General features: G+C 34.6%; 1 protein-coding gene and 1 pseudogene across 2 annotated transcripts; one reads left to right on the forward strand and one right to left on the reverse strand.

Moving 5' to 3' along the window:
* The first annotated feature begins 1,080 nt into the window (after positions 1–1,080).
* Karl (lipocalin/cytosolic fatty acid-binding protein Karl) lies at positions 1,081–9,699 on the forward strand. Its single transcript, XM_033478445.2, has 4 exons — positions 1,081–1,354; positions 5,963–6,191; positions 7,480–7,651; positions 7,727–9,699. Exons 1-4 carry the CDS (start codon positions 1,196–1,198, stop codon positions 7,884–7,886), a joined length of 720 nt encoding a protein of 239 aa, XP_033334336.1. The 5' UTR covers positions 1,081–1,195; the 3' UTR covers positions 7,887–9,699.
* Positions 9,700–10,841: 1,142 nt separating this feature from the next.
* On the reverse strand, positions 10,842–12,373 carry LOC117225137 (eukaryotic initiation factor 4A-III-like; annotated as a pseudogene). The gene is made up of 4 exons (XR_013034024.1): positions 12,229–12,373; positions 11,715–12,045; positions 11,410–11,636; positions 10,842–11,339 (listed from the first exon to the last, which is right to left on the reverse strand). The product of XR_013034024.1 is annotated as a eukaryotic initiation factor 4A-III-like (transcript).
* Between the last annotated feature and the right edge of the window lie 1,512 nt (positions 12,374–13,885).

Raw genomic sequence — 13,885 nt, forward strand, 5'->3', positions numbered from 1 at the left:
CATCTTCAATTTTTTATGGAGATGCTTTTTTAATAGCTGTGGCTTCTACCACAATAATTCATTGTTCATTTTTTCGTAGCGTGCATTTACACGATATATCAGACAGGAAACTGAAATGCCTCCAGAAATATTAGAATATTTATTTCACCAATGAATCTACTACAGATTCGAAGATTGAAACTTCCATTTTACGACGACCGCTCGAAACATAGTTTAGGATATTTTGCAATCGTTTTATAGAACAGAAACGAGGAACTAGTCCGGTAATAAGTAAAGAGTAAGCAAAATATCTTTCATTCGAAGCTCAATGAAATGACTATAAAAATATCGTTGTAAAGAGAAAGTTTCACAATCTATTCAAAATTCAATTTTCGTACATTATGCAAAAACATGTTAGAACACGGTGCCCAGCGAAAGTAGAAACCCTAAGATTTAAAATCAGACCTTATTGTTGTACGACAAAATTTTGAAATACCAATACGTAATTTGTCAAAAACCGGAAAAGTGTACAGAGAATTCCTGGAGCCACTGTGTGCGGGAAAAAAACCGTGTTATTCCGTTGCTCGGTACCGAGTACCAAGGAACGGCCGGATAGCAAGTGAAAAAAAAAAGTGGAAGTCGGTCAGGCACACCGCATGCATCACCTAACAACCCCGATTCATCGACCTTCGAAGGTATTCACCTCGCGTCACTCATTGTCGTGGAGACAAACCTCAGCTCGCCGGGTCCATTTGCTTTTACCTTGAAGCGAGACTCGCGTTCCAGCGTGCACGTAACTATAAAAACCCGGTAAGATACGAGTGGTAAGCACGGCGAGAGCAAGCGGCACGAAATGCTCTAACACACAGTCGATGCCCTTCTTTAGCCGTGACAACGATCGCACGCCTACGATCGCGGGCCGATCCTGGACCTAAGCCGATCTGCGACGCCAGTTATGAGGATTCTACGCGCGAGGCGATGCGAGGCGCGGAACAAGTTGCCGATTGAAAACGAAAGAACACCAAGAATGCAAAGGGAGGAACGTGATAGTGACCACCCCCTCTTCGGCCGTTGCAGATAGTAGTAGTCATGAGCGGGTCCGCTCTTCATTCTGCCCGGTTCCGTGGCCTTTAGTCACCGAGGCGGACCGACCGGGCGAACAGGCAAGAAGTTCCGCGTGTGCCAAGTGGCTAGGAGCTTGAATGCGACCAGGAGAATGCGGCCCGGAACGAGATGTTCGAGACTCGGTTCGCTGATAATAGTTCTACTGCTAGCGGCCTGCATAATAGAAGACACCGCCGGTACTTGGAACAGGCGGGAGGACAAGACCAAATGCCCGAAAGTGAAGGCCATTAGGAATTTTGACATATCCGAGGTACGTACCGCGCAGTGTTATATTATCGTCGAAGCGACCACACTGTCCTCTCCGATCTACGGAAACCGAAATGATCGTCCCTAGCTAGCTGCTGCACCGTGTTGTGGATCTCGCGAAGAAATGTCTAGCTGATATCCTGAGAACACGGGAGTCATTTACTGTTATGAGTGTGGTATACAGTTATGAATTGTTTGGAGGAGCTATTGTGTTTACTCGCGGGCGGTTTAAGAGTCCACAATGAATACTAGGAAACCGAGTGTTGTTCAGTTTACGAGCAAATTAGGAGATTAGATAATGCCTCGTTTCAGTTTTTTTTTGGATTCGTTGGTCCAGCAGTTTATCGTGTGTTTATATCTCAAGTCGCGGAGTTGAGCAAATCACTTATAAATGTTGAATGAGAAGAATTAATTTCTGTCAGATCAAAGGAACTCGAATGGCTTAGGTGTCTTAAAATAAGCTTTCATGGCCTTCCGTATCGATTTTTAGAAACGTTTTTCATTCCAATTTATTGTTTTTATCCCAATTGAAAAATATAATCTACTTGTTTCACGAAAATAAAAGTGCGAACTAAAAGAGCGAATATAAAATTGCCACGAATACGCAAAACACGATCGTTGTAATGTATTTTGTTCGCTTCTGAGATAAATAATAGCCACTCTCGGCGCGTTATCTACGATAATAATTTATATTTGCAAAGTTGACTTTTTCATTTGGGAAGATAGTATTTAATTTCTATGCAAAACACGCGACCGCTCGACGTTTTTGAATATCCACTCAATACGGCACAGAGTTACGGCCGGCTCGTTAATATTTTCGTATCACAAATAGATGATCACGTCTGATTCCCGATCAATATGCGCACCGAATGTATAATAATAATTGCGTGGAGTACGATTGGAACGTTTTCGTTGTTAAATACTCACGATCGCATGCAACCGCGATAACAGAAATTACAATTTCCCCTTCGATATCTGTCAGCTTCCTTTTGCATCTTCGCTTGCGATTCATTTACAATTGCTCACGAAATTATTACATTCACGGTGTATACTTTATATCACTTTTATCATTGTTTCACTAGTTTTGCAATTTTCACAGGAAGAATTAGATTGTATTTAAATATATAGTATACTGTTTCATTTAAATTCTTCTCTGTATGCAAATCGCCTTAAATTTTCAAATTCAATTTATCTGACTGATATTGACTGATATTGCGATATATGTAGTGTGCTCGAAATAGCGGTACTAATAATGAAAAGTACACTTATCTATTTAATATTGATATAATTATGTTCCTGAGAAGAGATTCAGAAAAATTATAACGTCACGGTTTTCATAAAACATTATATCCTTCAAAGATGTGTAAGTTACGATGCTCACAATTATGGTGAGAATAATGAAAAGAGCATTAATCTATTTAAACTTGATTTTTGTTGTTAACAAGCGAACGAGAACATTTTTAACGTCATAGTTCTCATGAAACATTATGTACTTTCTTCGGAGATGTATTGTTTATATACATACGATTGTCAAAGAGCTGCACAAAATATCGCAAGCTTTCTTTCAATGGATGACTCCAGGCAGCGTATTTTTGGACCTTTATGTGTGTTCATGAGAGAAGGCTATTTCAGATTCAACTTGTGTGCATATAAAACTACTTGCTTCTATCGAACACCTTTGTGTTCTTTAACACGTTCACTACGATAAGCTCCTTCCGCTTCTTGCTTAATGTTGTTGAATTATTTCTAAGAAGTCGATTGATATCATTTCGTTTTAAAGGTTACTAAGATATTATTCTTTTGAACAAAGAAAGTACAAAACAATGACTTACACAAATAAATGTGTAATATAATATAACGTGGTTCTCATTATGTTCATTAACCCTGTCAATATATAATGTATACGTGGTACGGGATATTATGCAAGTGATATAATCCAAATAGCATATATGTAATACGAATATAGTTATAAAGTCATGAAACTAATATAAAAAGTAGATATTTTCCTTCTATTATATTTTTTCATTTTAGTCGGCACTGGAAAGATTAAAGCCTACTGTGATTGCAAATATATAATATATATTTCAATATTTTATGATATAAAATATAAAACTTATATTATTTCAAAATTGAACTTCGAATAATTATATTATATCGAACGTAGAAGATATATAATTATAGAGAGGGAACGTTTTTTTTAAATCGTGTTCTCCGTCCTACATTCAAATCAATTTTAGCTAGAATCACTATTGACAGCGTTAAATCGTAATTCTTCGCCGTTAGAAAGTAATCATGTCGGCTCCATTCAGATAGGCCACGAACCGAACCGTTTCCATTGATAACCCAAAAGTTATTGATGTGTGTGATACGTATTCTGAAGGTCGCTCCTGTGCTGCGAGAGACTTAAAGGGTCCTTAGGCAAAGAGTTCGAAACTATCAGGACATTTGATATTCACTAAAAGAACACTTTATCTATTGTAAGTCAAGAGCCAATGCCTTCGGCGGGTAACATGATATCGAAACTATCTGTTGTCATATTAATACCATTTTTCTTTCTACTTACATATACATACATGTATATTGCAACATATGATATATTTATTCAGTGAGAATATTCTATTAGATTATTATTATGAATATAGATGCTTAAGTTAGATTCTTTAGAGTCCGATGTATTTGATATTAAATGTTCACAATCAACAATCGTACACATCTACAATTACATTTGACGCATAATTGTAAATATTGATAAAGAAAAATGTTAATTGTAATTTCTTGTTCTTTACAAATCACATGCATAATTTTAGATATTTTTATTTTCATTGAACAATAGACATAAAGTATAGAAATGCCACTTGAAATTGCTTGTTCTTATGTTATATTTAACTTCTACTTAAATGATGTAACTTATGTGCTAGAAATTATTCTCTTTTAATAAGCTTTTAATAAACGGAAATACTAACAAAAACACTTTCTATAATCTCGCCACTTTGAGAAGCTGCAAAGTACACATGTTCACGACATTCTGCTCTATCCAGGCAACTAAAAATAACTTGAGTATATTTCAATCTTGAGGTTATTGGGCCTCATAATATATTAGTAAATAATTACATAAGCCAGAATAATATACTCTTTGTTTTGCAATCGAATGTGCTTCTTCAATTTATATAATTATAATAGAAAATCAGATTGTTGTATTGAAATCTAATCAAAATCAATTATATGTACATTAACTATTAACATTAACTTTTATAATTTCATACGCGTATACAAAGAATAAAATTCTAATAGAAAAATACTTCATATTTTATGTTTGAGAACAAAGGATTTATTATTTAGCACAATTGCGCTTATATTTTAACTACGTTAAATATATTGAAGAAGTAAGTACAGTGCAAAGCAAGAACTATAAGAAACAATAGCAGATAGACCAATTACTTAAAATTCTTGTAATAGTCGCAGGAACATATTAAAGTGACAGTAATCCGGATGGAGATGCCTTGTCGAATAATAAATGAATGCATAGTAGAGAGAAAGGACAGTTTTGCTAAGCCTGTTGTGCAAAATGACAGTTTGTAACAACGATTTCGTGATCTGCCTCATGCGAACGTCGAGGAACTATTTATGTTTGCACGATCAGAAAAATACTAAATTTCCCTCTCCGACGTAAATCATTTTATAAAATGGACCTCATATCGTTGCCATCCAAAATTTCCTCCATTTCGTTTAATTTCGTTTAAATGAAATACAAATCCACTCGAACGGAAAATCGATGAATTCTTTTCGAAATTATGATTTAATATTCAGCTGCGCGGTCTAAACAAATAATCATCGAAGTAATTAAAACCGTAATTCATATACAAGAGAACTTTTCGCTGAAACGACTAACGAGACTTTAGCAAATTTGAATTTTGCACCTTCAAACATATGTGTAACATTATTTTGGAGTGAAATGATAATTAATATCTATTTTAATTGAACGACGCGAAAATCAAACTGTTGAATAATCATTCAGTTACGACCCTATTGAAAGTATATTAAAAATTGTACTAATTACTTTGTTTGAAAATTGTATATTTGCTGCTTCGTAGATTGCAATTATCGCTGCACATTCACGTGTAGTAACGAGGCAAAATATAGGTAGATTGATACATTCACATTGCGCTGATATGATGGAATACAGCGTCGTCATCGGAAATGCTTCATTTAGGTTTGTATGGAGTAACGATGCAATTACTCCTATTTATTTAGGTCTCCTACAACGAAATATCTAATAATTAATTTATTTCGTTCCGTCTGCCTCGGTTAAATGTTTCTACGTGCACGCAATGCCATTTAAATGAGCCAATTTAAGCAAATTGTTTCCGAGAACGAAAGTTCGTATTCATCTTTTATTCGACTTTTATCGAATGCATTGTCAAGCTGCCTACTTTACTTTATCAATTATTTCGTTTATTAAACGTTTCGCAAAATTTAAATCGTGTCACAATTTTTCAATTTTGTCGACATTGTATATATTACAAATGTATTCATTAAAGTTCCAATGCGAACGATAACAGATTATTAAGAGGGAACAGCTTCGCACAGTACGAGTAACATCTATTTCTTGCAGTTCCTCGGATCATGGTACATAGTGCAGTATTATGCGAGCTCGGAGGAAGCGCTCGCATACAGATGCATGCGAGCCGAACTTTCAATCTCGCCCGAAAACACCGAAGTCACCATGAATTTCACTTACAGTTTCACCGACGATCCAATCAATGAAAAACTAGTCGGTAACATCACCTGGAAGATTCCTTCGACCGAGTTACCTGCTCACTGGGTACATGCCGAGTATCCATGTAAGTATCAAAAATATTCTTTCAACTACTACTCTGCTTACCATGCTAAAATCATAGTATATAAAAGATCAATGCTTCAGTGATATTACAGGTACACGATTGAATTAAATAAAATATGCATATTAACGAATATCAATTACGGTAGCAAGTAATAAATACAATTCTGTATAAAGAGTGGGCTGGAATTCGTAGTACAGTAAATTCTCTCAAATTGTCCCCCAGCTTATGAACAAATATGGACAATTTCGGAAGAGAAGATACGATTATTCGAGCCTCACGACTCGTTTTTGTAGTCGCTATATGTCGACAAGTATAAAAACGAGCCGCTAGGCTCGAATGATTATTCGATCACCTCCTCTTCCAAAATTGTCCATTTTTGTCTAGAAGCTGAGGGACAATTTGGAAGAATTTACTGTATAACTGAGGAGAGCGAGAAAAATAAGAAACAAATTTGATGTAACATTTTTTAATCCAGGCCTCTGTTTTCGAGAAAATCGACTCCGTTCGAGATAATGTTTACAAACATTGACGCTGATGGAAACATACCGTTTTCTTCATAATTCGCAATAATTAATATTTATGAACACTATCGCGAACGGTGGCAACTGCGGTACTAGACGAATAGACAACTAAATCCCTTTACGAAGATGAACAAACTTTCTCAATTTTCTCGAAAACGAAGCCTCGGATAAAAAAATGTTATACCAAATTTGTTTCTTATTTTTTCATGTAGAATCTGCTTGGTTGTACTACGAATTCCGGCCCACCCTGTATAATCACTAGACTGTGGATTTGTGTGCACTTATAGCGTGCGCAAGTTTAGAAAGTGCAAGGAAATTACACATACACAAATACACGTTAACAGGCATTAATTGCGATGCTATTTTATGTTCTCCAAAAGAAATCTTTCAGACATGAAATTATTCCCTCCTACAAACTGTACATTTTAGTACATGCTCTAAAATGATAAATAACGATAACACTATTTTAGTAGCTGATGTATACGTTCGTGCAACTATTGCAAATTTTTCGATCGTGTGTTATCGATGAACTATATAACCCTGGACAACTAACAGCAATATTATGTTGCTATTTGATTCAAAGAGGACGAACTCATATTATATTATACATATTATACGGATACATATTATAATATAGATATTATTTAAATCACACGTGCAATGGCAAAGAAAAGCAAACCGATATATATATATATATATATATATATAACCGTTTTATATATAAACCGATATTATATAGTAATCTACGCGATATTTTTGTTTTATAGATGAAGGAGTGTATAATACCTATGTGTTGGACTCGGATTACAAGTCGTGGTCATTGCTGATGCATTGCGCGGAGCAAAGTAAAACTCCTCGATATTTATCAAGCTTCATCATGAGCAGGCGGCCAAGCCTCGAAATCAACGTTATATCCTACCTCCGCGAGAAGTTGCCCAGGTTCGTTGCAAACACGATCCCAATTTTGTTGAATACAATTGCTGCGGATTATACGATTTTATTTTTCATGCAAAGGTACGATATCGATTTGGAGTACATGTTTCCGATGGACCAGCAAGAGTGCAACAAAACCAGCACTTCGGAAATGGATTTACTGATTCCGCCATCGTTGATATCCAGAAAACACTTCACCGAGCGAAAGCATCCACTCAAAAAGAAACATCGACGCTTTTGAGCGTAATGATTATTTGGAGTAGGCGCAATATTGCACGAGCATTGTTTGTACCGTTACAAACCTTTCGCTGTCGTTGTAATGCTGCGGAAATGGGCAAATTTATTATCCGATCGAACAGTTCCAAGTGACGTGTAAACGACGAGAACTTGACTGCTAATATTTTATTCACCAAATATGAAAATTTCGATGATTAAATATTTCGAAACAAGTGCACACGAAGATGAAGCCTTTAGTTCATTGTTTCCATTGAGCGAAAGTCATTTACACTGAATTTTGCAATGAAAACAGTCATTTCCAGAAGATTTCCGAATTGCATTCATAAATATCAGTTATCTTGATAATAAAGAACTGAAAATCACTGCCGAGAAAGAAAATTGTTTATGTCAAATACATGGTAATTGACCGTTGAAAGCCAAGAAATTATATTACTGATGACGATGCATTATGTTCGTAATGTAATATGAATATTTAATCGAATGTATAGAGGATATTGTAATAACACGGCATACCGAATTACGTATATACAGGGTGACCCATTTGAAGATTTGGATTTAATTATCTCCTAAAATATAGATTGCTTCTAAAAATGTTCTAACTGAAACTTACTCTATTTCGAGGGGGGCATCTTATAATAGTCACATATTCTCTCTACGTGGATGTACTTTAGAGATTTGAAGGTGATCTTGACTTTTTTTAATGGAACTGTATGTTTTCTTCTAGATAAGCTTATAGTCTATTCCAAGACGAATTCATTGACTAGTAATACTTTGGTTTTGCAAGGTCGTCAAGTTTATTTAATGCCATTCAAAACTTATCTTCGTTAAACGTCCCCAAAATTTATCTAGTCCGAATGCTTCTTTGAGTTGTATCACGCGAACTCGTAATGATAATAAGTTTTGTTACCAAATAAGTAAGGTTGATAAAAGCAAAGTGTTATAGATCAATGAATTCGCCTTGGAATGGACTGCAAACTTATTTAGAAAAAAAAACATACAGTTTCATTTAAACAAATCAAGATCACCTTCAAATCTCAGAGGCATATTACACTTAGAGAGCATTTGTGACTATCATAAGATGTACCCGTCAAAACAGGGTAAGTTTGATTCAGAACATTTTTAAAAGCAATCTATAGTTTAGAAGATAATTAAGTTCAAATCTTGAAATAGGTCACCCTGTATATTCATAACATTCAAATTTTAAGAATTGATCGAGTACTAGTCCATTAATATGCAAAGTACCTAGAGTTCTTGAGCTTCAAAAGTATGATTCAAGCTTGTGCTTATGGTATCAACTTTATGTGTATAAACCGGCTTGTTCCTTAACATGTGATCAATTTAGGTACTTACATATAAGAATGTATACATACGATATAAGATATACATATATTGTACTTTATATGGCTGTAAAATATGAAACTACAAATAAAGTAGTAAATGTAATAATAATATAATACTGATATGATTTTATCATATACATAAGCATGTAATCGTATAACACTAATTGATTATAGAAATATTATATTATAATGAATATTATATAAGATTTTGTAAATGGATTTAAAGTAATTTTATGAACTGTAGTTGGGAAAATATTACTTCGACTATATTTCTTCTGTAAAATCACTACTAAAATTCATCACATATTGATACTAATCTTAACATATTAGGCGATAATACTTTCATGTCTCTAATACCAGAAGACAATTAAAATAAGGAAATTTCAAACATAGTTTCCATAGATTTCTGTTCTTAAAACAAGTGTAAACGAGAATAAATTGTTCTTCGAGATAAATAAAAAGAATACAAAAATAGAATTTGAGAGGAAGTGAGTTCATAACTCCGATCCATAGTCACTCCTCTTTTACTCACTTTCTTTCTTTTTGCGGCCGAAAATTTCATCATTTACTAGGTGAGTGAATATACAATCAAAATTATATCGTGTTCGGCTTTGTTTTAATCAGGAAATTCTCACAAATACGTTGGTAACGATTTTGTAAAAAAACAACTAAAATTAATAAAGTTTCATTATTATATTAGTTTGTCTCACGATATTAGTCCCAGACACCAGATGGTCTTACCTTGTAGCGCAAAGTGACGTCACTGATGAGCAAAGTAGGGGTAGGAGTTTCCTCCTACCAGCTTTTCAGCTGGTGGTGACGAGTAATGCCGAAGAGGTCCGATAGCAACCGAACCACACGGCGTCATTTTTCAACAAGCATTCGGAGCTGTTCAGAGCATTTACATACGTAACATAATTTAATATACATATAGTATTTTTGTGTCAGAGCTGTGAAATTTATAACTAATATTTATACAATTATTGAAATTGCACTATGACGAATCAAATATTTAAGATAAATATTTAATACTTTTGGTTATATTAAAGATTTGTTAAATTAATCTTTTCAGATAAGGAATATTTGTCAATTAATTATCGAGATGGTTTTCATCGATAATTAAAAATCATTTTCATCATTTCCATCTCTTGTCTAAAATCGCTCGCATTCGCATTGCGCGATCCCCCAGAATACAAACTATTCTTCGGCGTACTCCGAAGAACAGAATTACGCGTGCACAGGTTCTATCTGTGTCAGGTTTTTCGATAACACGTGCACACGTGTTCGCACAGTCCGACTCTGAAATTTGAAATTCGACTAGAGGGACGCGACAGGTGTTTAACTCGGAAACACGCGCAACCAGTTCTGGATTATCTTACTTACAATTTACTACTGAAGTATTCAATTTTATAAAAATATATGTTGTTATATTCACATTTTATCCTTCTATTAGTAAATATTGATACTGAGTTTACTACCACATCAAACATTCTGATATGGACAATGTATAAGATTTTGCACAGTATTATACTTGCAACTGATGTTAAAAAAAAGAAGATCTGCTGCTATCTAAACAGGGAAACCAATAATTGATTATTTCAGTTCAGTAATATGGAGTCTTTCAACAGCAAGTGTACTTTTACTTTTATTTTAGTAAATAATATGCATGTACATATCAAAGCATTATACTCTGCAATACACATGTATTCTACACAACAATAATAAATACTGTAGTTTCTCCTTAACATAACTCTGTTGGGGGTTTCTTGTCTAGTATGCTCGTGAATTGAGTATAAAGTTTTGTGCGTATGTTTTTATTTTTACTATACAGAATTTGCATCATCAGCAAGAGCAAACGTCAGAGTCAGGGTAAGCGCAAGAATGAACTTCCCTGTTATTCTTCCTTTGCTTTTATACTGGGGTTTCGTTCGTACTGTAATGCAATTAGCTTCTCTCATTTTTTCTGTCAACCAATCTACTTTACACTTGGTGTTTCAAAAAATTACAGCCTGTGTTATTGTCAGTGTATCAAACAAATCACATAACGTATCAAATTTCATTCTTCTCTTTCTACAGCAACAAAAAACTGCTTTATTCGTTCCAATGTCAATTCATCACTGCAATTAATCATGAATTATTACTATTGAAACAATTATTTAAAGTTGAATCTATAAAGCTGTATCTTACCGTTTAACTAAAATACGAACTGGATCTGTCATAAATTTACTCATCATTTCAAGAATTTCATGTGGTATTGTAGCAGATAGTAATACTACTTGTGTCGCAGATGACAAATATCTATATGTATACATCATAAATTTGTTCCTTAAAACCTTTGTTTAACATTTCATCTGATTCATCAAGGACTAGCATCTTAATTGCCCTTGTCTTGAGAACTCTTCTTCATATCATATCTAAAAATATCATAGAATTATTCATAAATTTATTTCATGTTTGTAACATCAGCTTTATTAACTATGTTACGTATTTACCAAATACTCTGCCAGGTGTTCCAGATACAACATGTTGTCCATAATATAATTTTCTAATGTCTTCTCCTAAATTAGTACCTCCAGTACATGCATGACACTGTATGATCATAAAATTGTTCAATGCCATGATAACCTTTTGTATTTGTATTGCCAATTCTCTCGTAGGAGAAAGAACCAAGACTGTGTTTCTCTAACTTGTGTATCTAAAGACTGCAGTATAGCAATCAAGAATGTTGCTGTCTTTCTTGTACCAGATTGGGCTTGTGCAATTACGTCTCGTCCTTCCATTATGGGTTGATGGACCTTTGCTGAATGGCAGGTTTCTCGAAACCTGTAATAAAAATATTATGTCTATAGGAATTACGGGTAAATGAGAATAATATTAACAAAATGAGATTAATAGTGATTATCAATGACGTCTTCATATGCGTGTAAATTAAAGTAATCAAACAGAAACTAGGCAAATAGGTTATGTTTACATGCTACACACAAAAATATAGAATTATTATAATACCGTAGGCGTAGGTTCCTCGTAATAATTCATCTTTGAGTCCCATATTATCAAATGTGGGAATGACCTCCACATCTTCACTAGTTTCAAACTCAACATTTGATAAGTCTTCTGCTTGCGCGACGGGACGTGATTTTACTTCCGCCGTTTTTATTTATTTGTATGTACATTCATACCTCACCATAGTAAGCATTATTATCCCCACCATTTTAGTGCGCATCAAGGCTCGGGCAGTTGCTTTAGAAGGAGAACGGGAGATGATCGAGAGAAACAGAACGAAACCAGCCGACTTTATGTGTGTGTCCACACGGACGAGAAATCTAGGCCGTCTCACTTTACCGTGCTTGCGATCTCACTCTTTTTGCGCATTCATACGTCTGGTGCTTCGTCTGAGACACATGGCGCGATATTCGACCTGTACTTTTTGCCCAGTAGAATTCTCGACCACACAGTCCAGCATATTTACGAACGTCTTAAAACGGCGACCATTTCTGCAATTATTAAAATTTTCGAAAACCCGGAAGCTACATTTTAAATAATACTTTATAGTTTATGAATTTAAAAAATTTTGTTAATTCAGCCATCCCAATACTTGTCAACTGTGATGGGCAGCAATCAGTGCTCTACTCTACGAAAAGAATTTTCAAAAGCAAGAATAATTTCACAATTTTATATGATTTTTACTATTAAAATCATATTCCCTTAGAAAAACTACACACTTAATTCGTCAGGGTTACGTCAAAGTTACGTCAAAATTATGTCAGGGTTATGTCAACGTTATGTCAAAGTTATGTCAGGATTATGTCAAAGTTATGTCAATGTTGTGTTAGGGTTATGTAAAGGTTATATCAACATTATTTTCAACTTCAACAGTATTTTCTTATGTCCCTAATTTTGTTTCTAACTTCGATAATTATGAAGTTATTCGTTGCTTGCGAAACTTCTCGTACAGTAAAATAGTTAACAAGTACTGGGATGGCTGTATTAACAAAATTTTGCGGATGCAGAAAGTATTATAGAAACCATTACCTAAAATGTAGCTTACGGGTTTCGAATATCGCGCCACATGTTTCAGATGGAGCACCAGGCATATGGATGCGCGAAAAGAGTGAGAATGCAAGCACGGTAAAGTGAGACAAGCTACATTGGTCGTCGATGTAACTTGTTTTGCTGCGGCGTTCTGATATCGTGCTCTCTTGCTCACTCGCCACTTTCTCTCTTTGTCTAGAACCGTGAGGGCAGCACTATTTAGCTGTGAAGCATCAACCAATGAAATTTCTCTACCTGCTTCATGCTGGTTGAATTTTGCCAATGTAACCAAAGAATAACGGTGAGAATACGATATGTACTTCCAGCAAGTTAGGGTACTTTACACAAAAATTAAAACACTTGTTTACACTGTCAAATAAGACTTGTTACAACTATCCTGTAGAATCATTAAAATTTTATTATACAGCTCAGATAGCAGATTAGATCTATGGTTCACATTTCGTGTGTCACATGACTAAAATGTAGTCCGAATTATGTTCAGAGCAGTAATTTCTTTTTCAAACGTTATATAATTGCGATGAAAATTCATACGTATTGCTTCAAACTAATTGGATACATTCTTGGAAAATTAATTAATAAACATACTGTGCTTGGAATTCTAATACTTAAT

The sequence above is a fragment of the Megalopta genalis genome, chromosome 8 (assembly GCF_051020955.1).
Source record: "Megalopta genalis isolate 19385.01 chromosome 8, iyMegGena1_principal, whole genome shotgun sequence".
NCBI lineage: Eukaryota > Metazoa > Arthropoda > Insecta > Hymenoptera > Halictidae > Megalopta > Megalopta genalis.

Excerpts from the sequence above, each read along its gene's own strand:
- Karl (XM_033478445.2), top strand. The coding sequence starts at position 1,196 with ATGCGGCCCGGAACGAGATGTTCGAGACTCGGTTCGCTGATAATAGTT. Across the intron at positions 1,355-5,962 it reads GGAATTTTGACATATCCGAG|TTCCTCGGATCATGGTACAT; the intron begins GTACGTACCGCG and ends TATTTCTTGCAG. Across the intron at positions 6,192-7,479 it reads GGTACATGCCGAGTATCCAT|ATGAAGGAGTGTATAATACC; the intron begins GTAAGTATCAAA and ends TTTGTTTTATAG.